Consider the following 16,000-nt stretch of genomic DNA (forward strand, 5'->3'; position numbering starts at 1 on the left):
GAATATCGATATAACGAGACTTTACTGTATATATATATATATATATAAATAAATACACACACACACACACACACACACACATACATAGTAAAGTGTCATTATATCGATATTCAAGGGAGTCCGAAAAAATATCGATATATCCGATCCTGCGGCATGCGTTGGTAGAAATAGTATCGTAATAAGCAGGACTATTGATATAACCGATATCAATATAACGAGACTACTGTATATATATATATATATATATATATATATATATATATATATATATAAATACACACACACACATACATAGTAAAGTCTCATTATATCGATATTCTCGGGAGTCGGAAAAAATATCGATATATCCGATCCTGCGGCATGCGTTGGTAGAAATAGTATCGTAATAAGCAGGACTATCGATATAACCGATATCAATATAACGAGACTACTATATATATATATATATATATATATATATATATATATATATATATATATATATATATATATATATATATATATATGCGCGCGCATGCTTTGCAAACAGTTCAGTACATAAATATTTATGACAGGGCAGGACGCATCGGCAAGTCATTTTTGGATGATTTGCTTTGGTTGCAAAGGTGTCACCTCAGTGAACTATCGGTGGCCTCCCTCACGCTATCAGAGAGCTCATTAATCGTGACATACAAACACAGGAGGCAAGCGGAGACCTTTGTGACGGCATTCTTTCCCACTCCTCAATTTCAGCAAACGTGCAGGGGAGCGGAAACTCACACCAAAGGTCAATTTTGAAAAAAAAAATGAAACAAGAGACTTCAGTGTGGCTCTTGAAAGGAAATAGTAACACAAATCTCAAATCCAAACAAATCCTCCGTTAATTATCTGAGCCACACGTACTGGAGCTCATCCCAGCCATCTTCAAGCAGTTTGGGGTGCACATAGAAAACTGCATGCTCACCAATCGCAGAGCACACAGAGACGAACAATCATCTGTTCTAACCAATCACACAAAGGGACAATATAAGAGCGTTCAATCAGCCTGCTACGGATGTTTTTGGAACGTGGGAGAAAACCGGAGGACCCAGAGAAAACCCACATAGGCCTGGGGAGAACATGCAAACTCCACACAGGGAGCTGGAATTGGACCTGCAAACGAACTCAACACCTCTGTACAGCGAGGCAAACATGCAAACCAATGACCAACCGTGCCTTCTGCAAAGACGCAATGTAATATCATTTGTATATGTTTTTAAAGGACAACCGACACCATTTTTTTGTTTCCTAACTGACATCAGAAAAAGGTTTTATAGCATCTAAAATACCCAAAACATGCAGGCTGATATTTTTAGTCAACTGAAAAACACCAATAAAAATGACTTAAAGTGTCCAAAAACTACTTCAAAATGAAACCGGAAATGGCCAATTTCAGAAGGTCCCGCCCCCTTATTCGTGACATCACGCCAAGACGTCTTGCCTCTCGAATCAAAACAATGGCTTCAGATTCGGAGATGCATTCTTGTTACTCATCCAGTTATGAATAGGATTCAAATAGTTCTGAAGAGGAAAGCATAAATGTTTTCAATCGATTAAAGAAGTCCTTCCGTGTCATTTTGAGGCATCTGGACAAAAATGTAGCGTCCCAGAAAATTCACCATTGCATTATTAATGTGTTTTTCCTTCTAGTTTTGCCATCAACACAGATCAACATGAAGTTTTCAGACCAAACAAAGTACCCAAAATGCATTGTCCCTTTCTCGGTCAGGGGCGTTCCTTTAGTGACGTCACGTACGGAATCGTCACCAACTCAAAAACAAGACTCACTGAATATTCAGCGCGAGTCTTAAAACGTAAAATATCGCTATATGCGGTGGAATGCGCTCAGTAGAAGTCATTTGAAGTGATTTTACAAATTATGGACACAATTTGTCCAGAGGCGTCGGTTGTCCTTTAAATCACCTGGAAAATAATCCTTGTCAAATACAGCAGATATGTTTCCCCCCCTGTGAAGTTTATCACATCAATTTTCACAAGTGTGATTTACGAGACACACACAAAATATTTTTACGATGGCAAATTATTCGTTTGTCCGTTGGGAGTTTCTGTGTCGCTGTCAGCGGAGTTAATGAGTAACACACCACAAGGCTGATAACCACACACACAAAACGCGTTGTAAAACGAGGTTGACAACTTTGATTTCATCTTGGAGTCAAAACGATTACAAGGTCAGCCAAGTAGGCCAAGTTGGTTGTATTTTTCATTTGGACATGTTTTTTTCCGTTGCTGTCAACAGCAGCACATTACGATCGCAATGTCCTCGGTGGGAACGACGTGCGACTCTACCGATAAGGACGGAATTGTTTGATGAGAACAGGTGACTCAAGTCAACATTTTTCCTTTTTTTCCACTCTTTATTGACGATATGGGGAAAACAAGCTTGTTAAAGTCAGGACATTTGACAGAACATTCCCTTTTCAGTGGATTAGCAGTAAAATAAATTGGGGTGATAAATAAAAGGCGTGGTTTGTTTGACGTTTGCTTTGTTATGTACACAGGCGGCAGTTGCCGATCAATGGTCAATGTTGATCAATAGAAATGAAAATACATAAATCAGTGGCAGTCCAGCATTTTAAAAAAGGGGGTTGGGGGGGCGAGCAACAAAAGGTTGCGCTTAAAACTTGGGCCCTCGCTTGGCTACAGCGAGGCCGATGAGGCCGGCTAAACCGGCCACGCCGAGACCGATTCCCCCTACAATCGCCATGCCGACCAAGCCATCTAGGAAAACAGGATGGGGTCAGCGAGCGGCTGTGCACAGACTTATGTTTACACCAACATTACCCCCAAACACACAAAATAAAAATAAATAAATCAACAATTGATCGAATAAACAAATAAAATAAACAATACAATAGATACACAAATAAACAATCGACCGACTAAATAAAAAATAAACAATTGACATAATACATAAACAAAGAAATCCCCCATTTTCCTTCACGTATAGCACTTACACAAATGCTACTCAAACTCACATACACACACTCACTCAGACACAACCTAAAATTCAGACGCCGTCAGCTGCTCAAACTCACACACCCTAACTGTCAAGCGAACACCAGATGTAAAATCGCAAACATTCCCACTCAGTCACCAACTCATACTGTCTTCCAGTGTCACAATCTCACTCACAGCCATTAAAATTCACCTTTATGCTCACTCACACGCAGTAACTTTCATACTCTGTCTTCTGAGAACAAGGGTGTCAAAGTCATTTTTTATAGAGGGCCACATTGTCATTACGCTTGGAACGGATTAACATTTTTTACATTGATTATAATGGGAAGTGCTGTTTCGGTTTTTGAACAGGTGTCTGGAAGGGACGAGACATCAGTTCCTCGTATCACGTCTCATTGTGAGCAGGCGTCTTAGTATTGTTCAATATCAATAAAAAAGCAGACATTGATTAAAATGGGAAATGTTTTGGTTTTCAACCAAATTAGTTTTCAAACAGGTTTCTGCAATGGAGTACGTTCTAAAGTTCTGTGAAATAGTTAAAAATTGCTTTAAAAACTTGTTATCAAGGCTTGGAACAGATTAACATTTTTTACATCGATTACAATGGGAAGTGCTGTTTCGGCTTTTGAACAGGTTTCCGGAAGGGACTAGACGTCAGTTCCTCGTGTCACGTCTCATTGTGAGCAAGCGTCTTAGTATTGTTCAATGCTAGTTAGCTAGCTTTCTAAGAGTTATTCCGGGTTGAGTGAACGCTGGCGCGTGTGGCTGCCGCTGCTCACCCACAGAAAATCTTTATCCTGTGACTGTAATGTGACGTTGAGAGTTTTGAAAGGCACTTATAAATGAAATGTATTATTATTACAGTTTCTTCTCGAGGGCAGTTAAGAATTTGGGGAAGCCATTAGAATGTTTAAACCCCTTCACATATTATATATATACCGTGCACAACAAATTGATGAATAAGTAGTTTTCTAATCTAAAGTCAAGAATAATGACTGTTATTGTGGTTTCCATGGGACAATTTCAGAAAGCATCACGGCACTTGACATGTTTGATTTGCGGTTGCGGGCCAGATTTGGCCCCCGGGCTCTGACTTTGACACCTGTGTGTTAGAACATAGTTCCTATCTTTCTTGCTCACCTAAAACCACACTCAATCCTCTTAAAAATGTAAATGTCACCTTTTTTCAAAGCCTTGTCGATGAGCGCCTGCAACTCCAGGGCTTGTTTGTTGCCGGGCTCATTCTGCAGTAGGATGCGGATGTATTTCAGGGCTTCTTCGTATTCCTACACGCAGAGATGCACAATGTCCATGACTTTTTTTCCCTTTATTTGAGCATTTACATGGTCCAATAGAACATTGACGTTGTAGTGGAGGTTTTCACCTTCAGTCTGTAGTTGGCCACGGCGAGGTAGAAGAAGAAGTCGCGTGTGTCATCCTTTGAGGCTTTCTGGACAAGTTCTTCAGCAAAACAATGCACGTAATGTGAATAGAAGGCGACAGAAACGACACAGGACATGTGTTTGGCAACACTTACCCTCCAACAAGGCAATTCCTTTCTTGATGTCATCTGTGTATTTGCTCCTGATCAAACACCAGGCATATTCAAATTTTGTCTCTTTGGAAACTGCTCCTTTCGCCAGCTCATTGTTGTATTTCTTCTCAAATTTCTGAAAATAAAAGACAAAATGAATGAGTGACACACTAGTTTCAGGCTTAATTTACACACGACCAAAACGCTATCCCCAGTTGCCTCACAATGGGCCAGCAAAAAATATGCAGTCAGGAAAGCAGTAATTTGTATTTTTAGTCATTTTAGGGCAATCCAATAATCTCCAAGACATTCATTTTAAAAGATTGTGTTGCAAAATGAGGACACTCGATTTGAAACATATATGTATATCGAGGTAATTATAAAGTTCTTCGGGTGAAAATGTCCTCCAAAGGCATTGCGTTAACATGCCAGTCAAAGTTTTCAAAGGAACATTAGCATTAGCTACTTATATGACGCGACAAATGCTTTGCCGTGAATTTAAAGTATTCACACACGACTGGGTTGAAATGGGCTTCCAGGCACGTCTACAGATTGTATTGCGAGCTTTCAAACGACGACATGGTGGGACAAAGTGTTTAAAAAACAAAAAGGGAAACTCACTAGAAGGTCTTCGGGAGCCACAACGTCGCTCAACACGGCCTCCATGTTTGCGGAAGTGGGACGCAAACATACGCCTCTCTTTTAAAACGTCATCATGACGTCACAGAGGATGGGAAAACCAAAGGAAAAAATAAAAATATTAATTTTTACAGGATTGTCGAATTTATTTTAATATTTCTTGAATAATTAAATATGTCGGTCCAACGGCTTCAATGTTCGCTTGTATGGAACATTTGACCACGCCCATCACTTTGTCACGTTTCCGGTGAGATCAAAGCGAATGCGAAACGGCAAAATATAAAAAACAGAAAAATGATGGCGTACATTTGTACTGTATACTTTAGCAAAACAACGGCATATAAAACAATTCTTAGAAATAGAGTTAAATTTGAACAAAATAAATACATCTATTATTAAGTCTATCTAGTCTAGTGTAATAATATTGAAATACAATTGCATTTGATATCAACAAATAGAAATTGAAAATAAAAAAAATATATATAAATGCATTTTTGGGGTATTCTTTTGTATTTTATCAGACCAAAAACAGATTATGTCTATAAATTAAATCCAACCTGGTGGCGGGCACTAGGACCAGGCATCGCACCGAGCAGGTGCACAGCGGGACGTGTTTAGGTTGATAATATCTTATTGTATTTTTATATGTTCAAGTGAGATCCACTTGTTAGCCGTTGAAATAAACACGTCTAAGCATTCAGTCGTGTGTGCACCTTCCTCAACGGCTACACCATCATCTTTTCGTCAATGGATGCTACAGCTTCGTGTTTGCTTTCAACATTTAGCTCGTCGGAGACGTGCACATTTCACCATGACGTCCGTGATCCACTGGTGAAAATGACGCCTTGATCCTCTCCTCTTTCATCTAAAACGGCTTCATGTAACAGAATGTACAGAAAGTGATTAAGAATGAGTGACTCTCTGTGTCTTTCTTGTCATATTATTGGATTGGATGTACCTTCATTTGTCTTGCAGTGGAGAAATTTACATTTCACCGCAGCAAAGTTATGAAAGGAATGAAAGTAGAAAAACAAAATACAGGAGCTGCTGGAAAAGCAGCAACTCTCGGGGCGCCATCTTGAAGTCAAAAGAACCAAAAAACTAATAACAAATAATATGACAACACAAAAACAAAGAGAGAGAGTCATTCATTCTTCAGCATTTGCTGTACCCTCTTTTCAGCAGTGGATCAGGGACGTCATGGTGGAATGTGCACGTCTTCTACAAGCTTAATGTTGAAAGCAAAGCATATTGGATTGGATTTTCCTTTATTAGTCTCGCAGTTGAGAAATTTACATTTCACAGCAGCAAAGTTATGTAAGGAAGATGAAAGGAATGAAAGTAGAAAAACATTGTTATTTAGGTTTTTTTGTTATTTTGATTTCAAGATCGTGCCACAAGAGTGGCTGCCTTTCCAGCAGCTTCGGTATTTTTGCCTTTCCAGCAGCTCCGGTATTTTGTTTTCATCGATGGAACACTCCTGTACGACTGCGAGCTGACACAGATGTTTTTTAACTCCTTTCATCTTCCTTCCTTTCACAACTTTGAAAAAAACCACTGCGAGACTAATAAAGGCAAATCCAATCCAATCTAACCCTTGTGAGGGTTACGGGTGTACCAGTGATTATCCCTCGATACATCTTGAACTGGTCACCCAGGACCAATCATCGCACTCACACGAACGCCTCGCGACAATTTAGAGTGTGCCTTGCATGTTTTTGGAATGTGAGAGGAAATTGGAGTATCCACAGAAAAGCCACGCGGGTACAGGGAGAACATGTCAACTCCAAAAAGGAAGGCCGGAGCAAGAACTGCACTCTGAGGCCAAATAGGAATGACAATAAATATCTTAGAAACATCCACAAACTCACATCGTTTATGTTTGAATTACTGTATGTAAAATCTGTGTTATTGAACATGTACTATTCTCTCAAGAAGGACACAATTAAGATTGCAAAAAACAAATAGAAGAAAACGAATGGAGCTGCTTTGGGAAAGCAAGTGACTCGGTCAGAGAACGCCCCAGACCGAGAAAGCGACACACAATGCATTTTGGGTACTTTGTTTGGTCTGAAAACTTTGTGTTGATCCGTGTTGATGGCGAAATTAAAAGGAAAACACACAAATAACGCGATGGTGAATCGTTGTGTGTTGCACCAAGACTACTATTTGATATTCGCTGACACAAATTCCCAGCAGACAAATCAGCCCATTTCCAACGGAGCTTGGGCGCCATCTTGTGCATTTTCTGGGACGCTACTTTTCAGTCCAGATGCCTCAAAATGACACGGAAGGACTTCTTTAATCGATTGCAAACATTTATGCTTTGCTCTTCAGAACTATTTGAATCATATTCATAACTGCATGTGTAACAAGAAAGTATCTTCTCCAAATCTGAAGCCATTGTTTTGATTCTGGAGCAAGGCAAGACGTCTTGGCGTGACGTCACGAACAAGGGGCGGGACCTTCTGAAACTCGGCATCTCCGAGGTCATTTTGAAGTAGTTTTGGGACACTAAGTTATTTTTATTGGTGTTTTGCATTTGACAAAAAATATCAGCCTGCGTGTTTTGGGTATTTCAGATGCTATAAAGCGTTTTTCTGATGTCAGTTAGGAAACAAAAAAATGGTGTCGGTTGTCCTTTAAAGGGGAAGATGAAGGGAATAGTGGGAGGGCGCCCAACGGCGAACGGGTTTCCCCACCCGACCGATAACGGGCAGTTTATGGGCGTAGGCGCGAGGGGGGACAGCGGCCGGGGCTGGCGTGAGGGCAAAAGTGGTCTGGAAGGGGCGGCGGCCCCGGCAACTGCGGCCCATTTGCCTGCCGCCGATGAGGAAGGAGAAGACGAGGGCCCCTGCCTGTGGCGACGTGAAGCGAGCTTTGGGGAAAACGTCGCGAGACGGACCCGCCTGCCGCTGGCTCTGGCGCGACGTGGACGACCGCGACCGCTGGACGGAGGAAGAGGAGGACCTCGCCACGACCCTATTAGAAGGATGAGAAAGAATATTAAGCCCCCACCAAAAACAACAACCAAAAAATAAAATAAACCAAGCTTTTGTTTGAAACTATTTAAACAAATTCCTTGTGTGTTCTACATACTTGGCAATAAAGATGATTCTGATTCTGATCAAGTGTGATACCTGATCACATTAAAATTGATATAATTAAGCCAAACGTTTTTTAACATCTAAAAATGGCTTTTAACATTTTACATGACAAAAAAAAAACATTTTAACAACTGTAATATCATTTACAAAATTAAAACACAAATGTAAAGAAAAACAGTTTTTTTTTTACATTTAAGAATTTGATTCACAATATGGAATGCTTTGATGAATACATAATTCTAAATGTAAAAAAAGTGGACACGATTTAATTGTTCATTTTTTTTGATGAAAATATAAACACATCTTAAGATGATCAAGTATAAAATTTGGTAAACGTAATATTAAAAATTGTTGTCATTTGCATTTTGGGGATTTCCTAATTTTATTCAGAAAGATGGGAGCTATTGAAAAAAAAAAAAATCGAATGTGACATTTTGGACATAATTCACTTCTTTTAACTCATTCACTGCCAGACGTGCAAAAATGTGTCCACACCAGAGCCAGGTTTGTTGTTATTGACTTTTAGGACAACATAAACATTGAATGCAGCGTAAGAAACCTTACTCTGTTCTTTTATCAGGAAAAAAAAAGTTCATTCCTAAATTATTTGGGTCTGTAGTTATATGAGCTTGAAATGAGGGCGGCTGTCCAAAATGCAATGCAATACATACATATTGGTTTATATAGCGCTTTACCAACAGCTGAAGCTGGAAAAAATGGAAATGCTGCCCTCTTGCGGAAGGGAAAAACATTGGTTGGAGGTCTGGCCAACAATTTATCGCCACCCAAGCAATAAAAAAACAAAACACGACCTAATTCTGGAATGGCACTCTACGTCATATTTTCAATTCCCGTGAAAATGGCAGTGAATGAGTTAAGAGACAGACAATTGAAATTTCTAATCAAATGTGTGTAAATATTTCTTGTAATTAAGCTTTGAATTGAATTGCATATTTTTGAACAAAACATTTTTGTGATAAATTTTGATTTGCGTTGCTTTCATTTTATTTTTTTTTAATTCACCTTTCTTTTCTAGCGGGTTCGTGCTTAATTTCCCTGAGGACGATGGAGCGACCTCCCAGTTATCCCCAAAAACGCAAATATGACCACGCCTTCACTCTTGGGGATTTTTTGTTGCACCTTGCAGATCCAGTGGCGGCCAGGCTCGGCGGTGGCGGGTCGGTCCGAGGACTTCCATCTTGCCTGGGACTGATGTTGAGGTTGGCCGTGAGCTGGGGCATCTTCCGAGCGGTGTCGTGATTGGAGGTCGGCCCCGGGGGGTCTTTCCTGGCGTCGCCGGGCTGAGTCGGGTCACCGCCGAACCCGGGCCCGGTACTGAAGCGCATGGCCAGGCTGTCGCCAAAGAAGGAGTAGAGCTCGCAGTACATGGCGGGAAGCGGGACGGGCGTCCAGTCCTCCCACGGGCAGCCGGCGCCGCCCGTCTGAAGGTGGCTTGCGATGCCCAGGGCGGCCTCGGACAAAGGTTCTGGCGGCGGGCTGAGACCGGGAGAGCTCACCCTATACCCAAAAATGCCCGCCACCGACCCCGAATGGCCGCCGGGGCCTGAGTCGGCGGCTGGCTGGGACAGGGAGAGCGCCTTCATCTTCAGCAAGCGCTCTACTGCCACCTACAGGACAACACAGTGACATTAAATGTGGCACTTTTGGACTTTAACATCTTTATTCGATTAGATTAGATTAGATTAGCTTTTATTTGTGGAGAAATTTACATTTCACAGCAGCAAAAACAAAATATAGGAGCTGCTGTAAAGGCAGCCACTCTCGCAGCGCCATCTTTAAAGGACAAACGACACAATTTTTTGTCTCCTGGCATCAGAAAAACGTTTTATAGCATCTAAAGTACCCAAAACACGCAGGCTGATATTTTTAGTCAAATGCAATAAGTTAAAGTGTCCCAAAACTGCCACAAAATGAGCTCAGAACTGGGGATATTCAGAAAGTCTCGCCCCCTTGTACATGACGTCACGATTGGCCACACAATGCCTTGCTCAAGAAACAAAACAATGGGCTCACGGAGTTCAGATTCTGAGAAGATTCTTTCTTGTTACTCATGCAGTTATGAATATGATTACAATAGTTCTGAAGCATAAATGTTTGTAATCGATTAAAGAAGTCCTTCCGTATCAATTCGAGCCATCTGGACTCCAATGTAGCGCCCAGAAAATGCACAAGATGCCGCACAAGCTCCGTTGGAAATGGGCTGATTTGACCGCTGGGAATTTGGGTAAACGTACATCTTTATGCGTGCAATTGGCTGCGACACACGATTCACCATCGCATTATTTATGTAGTTTTCTATCTAATTTCACCATCAACACGGATCAATACGATGTTTTCAGACCAAACAAAGTACCCAAAATGCATTGTGTGTCGCTTTCTCGATCACGGGCGTTCCCTCCGTGACGTCACGTGGGGATCGTCACCAACTCAAAAACAAGACTTCCGGAATATTCAGTGAGAGTCTTAAAACGTAAAATATAGCTATATGCGCTGGAATCTTTGTAAAATGCGCTCAGTAGAAGTCATTTGAAGACATTTTACAAATTATGGACACAACTTGTCCGGTGGTGTTGGTTGTCCTTAAAGTTAAAAACAAAAAAAGAAACAATAACAACAATAAAAATAATAACAACACAACACAAAACTGTGTTAAATAAATGCCATTTTCGAATTGATTGTTAATTATTTCGGACTAACCAGGATGGCGCCGTAGACTTTGTGTCCATCTGCTTTGACCTGAGCGTTAGAAACCGAATAGTCGTCCAGCACAGCCTGCAGGTTGGCCCAGTAGGCAGGAAGATGCGGAAAAAGAACTCGTTCGACCGCCTGCAGAAAAAGTTAATCAGGTGTTTATTTATTCAAGTGGGAGTAAATGAAGCAATTACTTTGTAGAATAAAAACATTTCTTTAAAATCCAATTTTTACCCATTCAGAGACAAGGTGAACAAATGAGTGCAATGACTGGGGTATATGGGATAGAAATGAATGGACAGATTTTTTATGTTGCTCTTGACAATAAATCATTCTTTAACAACATAAATGAATAAATATATTTTATTGAATCAATTTTACAACACCTCCCGCCTCACAAGAAAAAGTTAAATGAATGAAACAAATGCTGTATTGTTAATGCTTGCATTAAAAATGCAACCCGGGGTCTAATTTACCTTCCATCCGAGCGCGTGGAGGCCCACGACGGCGCCGTAGTGGGAGCACAACGGTCGGACGGGATCCGACAGAACCTTCTGAAGAGACAGCAGAATTTGGTGGTACAGCCCACTAACCAGATCTCCATGAGTCCTGGAACCAAGAAACCGTGACGCCAGGTTTTGACAACAGTTAGACAAAATCTGTGCTCCTAAATCTGGAGGTTTAGAGGGAAACATATATGTATAACTTCATTCTCATGATAATTTAAAAGTGCTTCTGAGAGTCTTCACAAAACTCCTCAACTCACATAAACATAGTTTCCTATCGCCAAAAGGAAAAAGTGGAAGCAAATCTCTACTTTTGCATGAACGAACTATGTTGAAGTAAGTTGAGAAGCGTCATTTTGACAAAAGTTTAGCTTTTCTCCTGAACTCCATCATTTCAAGTGGACAAAAATGGCAGAAAAGCTCAACTTTTGTCGAAACGAAGCTCCTCAAATCACTCCAACATAGTTCCTTGGCATCAGGAAGTCATCGTATGGCAGTATTATTTGTCAAGATGAAGTTCCTCAACTCAATCTAACCTATTTTCCAGGTATTACCCTTTGAGAGCAAAGTAGGGGTGCTTAAAACGACAACTCCTCTGTGGGTGTTCACCTACCAGAGGATGTGGCTGAGGAGCAGGGCGGCGTAGTCCCTCAGGGTCCAATGGTCGTTCAACGGGTTGATGGAGGCTGCCAAAGGCTCCAGGATACAATACATGACGCTGGACACCAGGCTGCGCACGTATGAGCCAAGGTACAGGTAGCGATTCTGGACCAGGCTCTTTACCATGTGCAGAAGCCTGTTGAGCTGCTCCAGGTCATGGCTCACCGATTTCACCTCCAAAGACCCAAAAAAGACCATCTTGGTTTAAACTAGAAGCAGGGTTTGCATGTTTTTTTGGGCACGCTTACCCCACTGATGACATAGACAAAATATGGAAGCAAGGCAGCAATTTTGGAGTTGGACTGCAGGTCCGTCAGAGCCACCTGGAAAAAGTTCAGAGGTGAGCTGGAGCTGCTGGTTGCAACCAAGTTCGAGCAAGTCACGCTTCACACCTTCATAAGGTGGGGGTCGTCTCCCAGGATGGCCCGCGTGATCTGCTGGTAGTACTTCAACAAGTCCTCTGACAGCGATTGGACGGCTGAGGGAACTTTGAAAAGATGCCGGTCAGTCACGGTGAGCTGCCATCGTTTCAATCCACAAGGAGCCTTTACCTGTTCCTTGGGGTTCCACGTTCCCTTTCCCGTCCAGGTAGGAAACGCTGACTGGAAAAGTAAATATTAAGAGACATTAAAACAGGTTTTCCAAAATGAATCAATCAATCATAGGGGAACAATGTACCTCGAACCATGGTTTCGGCGCAGCCCTTAGGAATGTTGGTGGCCAAGGCCAACTCGACCAGGTTGACCTCACGCTCCTCTGTGAAGAAAAGCTCGCCTTCTTTCACCGAGCGGAAAGGGAGCGCATCTTGCGAGCCGTAACCACAAATTACCTTGTGAAAGGTTCATTCGAGGGTTAATGGGACTGATACGCATATATTGTACATACACACAACGTATACATACCTCCACATTGCTCCAGCGCAGAGCTCTGTTGAAGTCTTCCACTGTCAGCTTCCTTCTCTTGGCATGCCTCATGAAATGAGAGCTGCCCTGTTATGTTAAAAAAAAAAACATCATTGTGCATCCAATGTTTATTATGTTCATCATCATTCTTGTTATTATCATCACAAGATACCCGCATGTATACAGTCTACTGTCACCTGTGTTGCTTCCCTCAGTCGGTAGCAGACATCCTCAGCTAGGAGAGCAGCCACGTCGTCATTGAGCTCCACGCCGGTGCTCTCTGCCATGAGCTTGATGGACTCCCGTGACACTTCGGCGAAGCGTCGCTCCTCTCGCTCCGCCATTTGCTTCACCTATTGCTTGACATGCAGCAGCTGAGTGATTTAAAGGACAACCGACATCACTTTTTTGTTTCCTAGCTGACATCAGAAAAAAACGTTTTATAGCGTCTAAAATACCCAAAACACGCAGGATGATATTTTTAGTCAAATGCAAAACACCAATAAAAATGACTTTAAGTGTCTAAAAATACTTCAATTTGAAACAGGAAGTGGCCAGTTTCAGAAGGTCCCGCCCCCTTGTTCGTGGTGTCACACCAAGACGTCTTGCCTTGCTCGAGAATCAAAACAATGGCTTCAGATTCAGAGAAAATGCTTTCTTGTTACTCATCGTTATGAATATGATTCAAATAGTTCTGAAGAGGAAAGCGTACATGTTTGCAATTGATTAAAGAATTTATTTCGTGTCATTTTGAGGCATCAGGAGAGAAATGTAGCACCCACAAGATGGCGACAAAGCTCCCTGGAAAGGGGATGATTTTTCTCCTTGGCATTTTTGTCAGCGAATATTAAATACTTCACCATCGCGTTATTTATGTGTTTTCCTTCTAATTTCGCCATCAACACGGATCAACACGAAGTTTTCAGACCAAACAGAGTACCGCAAAATGTATTGAGGTGATGAAAGGACTGCGACAGTATGTTCTTTCTCGGTCAGGGGTGTTCCTTCCGTGACGTGACGTCAGGACTCGTCACAAACTCAAAAACAAGACTCCCGGAATATTCAGCGCGAGTCATAAAACGTAAAATATAGCTATATGCGGTGGAATCTTAGTCAAATGCGCTCAGTAGAAGTCATTTCAAGCCATTTTACAAATTATGGACACAACTTGTCCGGAGGAGTCGGTTGTCCTTTAAGCGAGGTGATTAAAGGGTGGGGGTTCAAAACTAGCAAGGAAAAACTATGTATTTAAATCCAAATTAATGTTTTGTGTAATTCTGTATATAAGACAAATATACACATAATATTTTCCAGAGGGTGGGCATGAACGAGGTCCATTTCTGTTTTTTTCAGTGGATAACATTATACATAGTTGAAGGATAATTCTAATTAAAAGACAGTCAGATGATCTGAAAGTTCTCTTCTGAATTTGCACTAACAAAACTGACTAAACACGTATCCTTCTGCACTATATGAAGATTTGAGTTTCTCAGTGGAGACTAACCACTTACATTTACTTCACACCAATGTGATTTTTTAAATAGATTTAAAGGACAACCGACGTCACGTTTTTGTTTTTTAAACTGACATCAGAAAACCGTTTTATATCATCTAAAATACCCAAAACACGCAGTATGATATTTTTAGTCGAATGCAAAACACCAATAAAAATCACTGAAAGTGTCCAAAATCTGGAAAAAATTGAGCTGCGAATTGGGCATTTTCAGAAAGTCCCGCCCCCAGTTCGTGACGTCACGCCAAGACGTCTTGCATTGCTAGTGAATCAAAACAATGGCTTCAGATTCGGAGAATATGCTTTCTTGTTCCACATCCAGTTATGAATATGATTCAAATAGTTCTGAAGAGGAAATCATACATGTTTGCAATCGATTAAAGAATTTATTTGTGCCATTTTGAGGCAAGATTTGGGGGGAAAAAGAGGCACAAAATGGCGACCTCCTGTGTCCACCTCCGTTTCCACAGGCTGATAAATTCCTTATATGGCGCTTGGACGCCCTCTTCTGGCCTTCTCGCGGCTTTTGGGTGCAACACGAGGTCCCCAGACCAAACAAGTACAGCAAAAGACATTGACGTGATGGAAGGACCGCTACTATGCGTCTTTTTTATGGTCATGGGGCGGTCCTTTAGTGACGTCACATACGGTCTCGTCACAAACTCAAAAACAAGACTTCCTCAATATTCAGCGCGAGTCTTAAAACGGAAAATATAGCTATATGCGGTGGAATCTTTGTAAAATATGCTCAGTAGAAATCATTTGAAGCCATTTTACAAATTATGGACACAATTTGTCCGGAGACGTCGGTTGTCCTTTAATGTACATGATTTGAGTGTTCTTTATGCCAGGCCAAATGAATGACTTTATATTCCAATGAGTTAAAGGGCCTGATTTTAAAACTGAAATCATTTTTTACTCCTGCTTCCCGAGATGAACACACGTCAGGTTATAAATTTTAAAAGCCAACAGTTTACCTGTGAAAGGGGGAAACGTGACGAAGCCCACCCAGAATTAACCCTAAAACACATCAGATATGACTAAAACTAAAAATCGTGCAGTTGCTCCACCGCGTTCACGTTACGATCCTTTTTTAATGAATTGTCGCATTTTGCCAAGGAAGTTTGGCGGACTGTATTATGCTAATACCCGAAAGCTAGCTTAAAAACAAACGACAACACAAGACGATAACCGCCTGTTTTCACACATTTAGAAAATGGAAATTAGTCCCAACTTCAAATCTCTACTTACTTGATAATTCCGAGGCAAATCAGGGCGGAATATTTCACGTGAAATGGTTTCTTGAATGTTGCGAGAACAAAATAGTCTCCGACATATTGTCAAGATCGCATTTGAACAGGAAGGAAGTAGATATAATTCGGCTTCAATATAAAACAACAATTCTACAGTTGGGGACAGAAGTCTTGTGT

The 16,000-nt window shown here is 41.2% G+C and overlaps 2 protein-coding genes across 2 annotated transcripts; both read right to left on the reverse strand.

The window, feature by feature from the left end:
- Positions 1-2,372: 2,372 nt before the first annotated feature.
- Positions 2,373-5,290, reverse strand: fis1 (fission, mitochondrial 1). Its single transcript, XM_088990746.1, has 5 exons — positions 5,153-5,290; positions 4,535-4,667; positions 4,382-4,458; positions 4,178-4,283; positions 2,373-2,757 (listed from the first exon to the last, which is right to left on the reverse strand). Exons 1-5 carry the CDS (start codon positions 5,195-5,197, stop codon positions 2,654-2,656), a joined length of 465 nt encoding a protein of 154 aa, XP_088846872.1. The 5' UTR covers positions 5,198-5,290; the 3' UTR covers positions 2,373-2,653.
- Positions 5,291-7,001: 1,711 nt separating this feature from the next.
- Positions 7,002-15,952, reverse strand: taf6l (TAF6-like RNA polymerase II, p300/CBP-associated factor (PCAF)-associated factor). The gene is made up of 12 exons (XM_088990745.1): positions 15,822-15,952; positions 13,255-13,431; positions 13,058-13,144; positions 12,834-12,984; positions 12,707-12,757; positions 12,548-12,642; positions 12,404-12,478; positions 12,109-12,329; positions 11,466-11,598; positions 10,996-11,124; positions 9,418-9,905; positions 7,002-8,152 (listed from the first exon to the last, which is right to left on the reverse strand). Exons 2-12 carry the CDS (start codon positions 13,399-13,401, stop codon positions 7,813-7,815), a joined length of 1,917 nt encoding a protein of 638 aa, XP_088846871.1. The 5' UTR covers positions 13,402-13,431; positions 15,822-15,952; the 3' UTR covers positions 7,002-7,812.
- Positions 15,953-16,000: the final 48 nt, after the last annotated feature.

The sequence above is a fragment of the Hippocampus bargibanti genome, linkage group LG02 (genome assembly GCF_051943395.1).
Source record: "Hippocampus bargibanti isolate YZ-2025 linkage group LG02, ASM5194339v1, whole genome shotgun sequence".
Classification (NCBI taxonomy): domain Eukaryota; kingdom Metazoa; phylum Chordata; class Actinopteri; order Syngnathiformes; family Syngnathidae; genus Hippocampus; species Hippocampus bargibanti.

What these genes read in the sequence shown, in the direction of transcription:
- taf6l (XM_088990745.1), bottom strand. Translation starts at nt 13,401, where the DNA reads ATGGCGGAGCGAGAGGAGCGACGCTTCGCCGAAGTGTCACGGGAGTCC. An exon ending in TGCGCTGGAGCAATGTGGAG is followed by an intron (nt 12,985 to 13,057) that starts GTATGTATACGT and finishes ACCTTTCACAAG; the next exon opens with GTAATTTGTGGTTACGGCTC. An exon ending in TTGTCTATGTCATCAGTGGG is followed by an intron (nt 12,330 to 12,403) that starts GTAAGCGTGCCC and finishes GGGTCTTTGGAG; the next exon opens with GTGAAATCGGTGAGCCATGA.
- fis1 (XM_088990746.1), bottom strand. Translation starts at nt 5,197, where the DNA reads ATGGAGGCCGTGTTGAGCGACGTTGTGGCTCCCGAAGACCTTCTA. An exon ending in TGGCCAACTACAGACTGAAG is followed by an intron (nt 4,284 to 4,381) that starts GTGAAAACCTCC and finishes CTCTGCGTGTAG; the next exon opens with GAATACGAAGAAGCCCTGAA. An exon ending in CGACAAGGCTTTGAAAAAAG is followed by an intron (nt 2,758 to 4,177) that starts GTGACATTTACA and finishes CTGTTTTCCTAG; the next exon opens with ATGGCTTGGTCGGCATGGCG.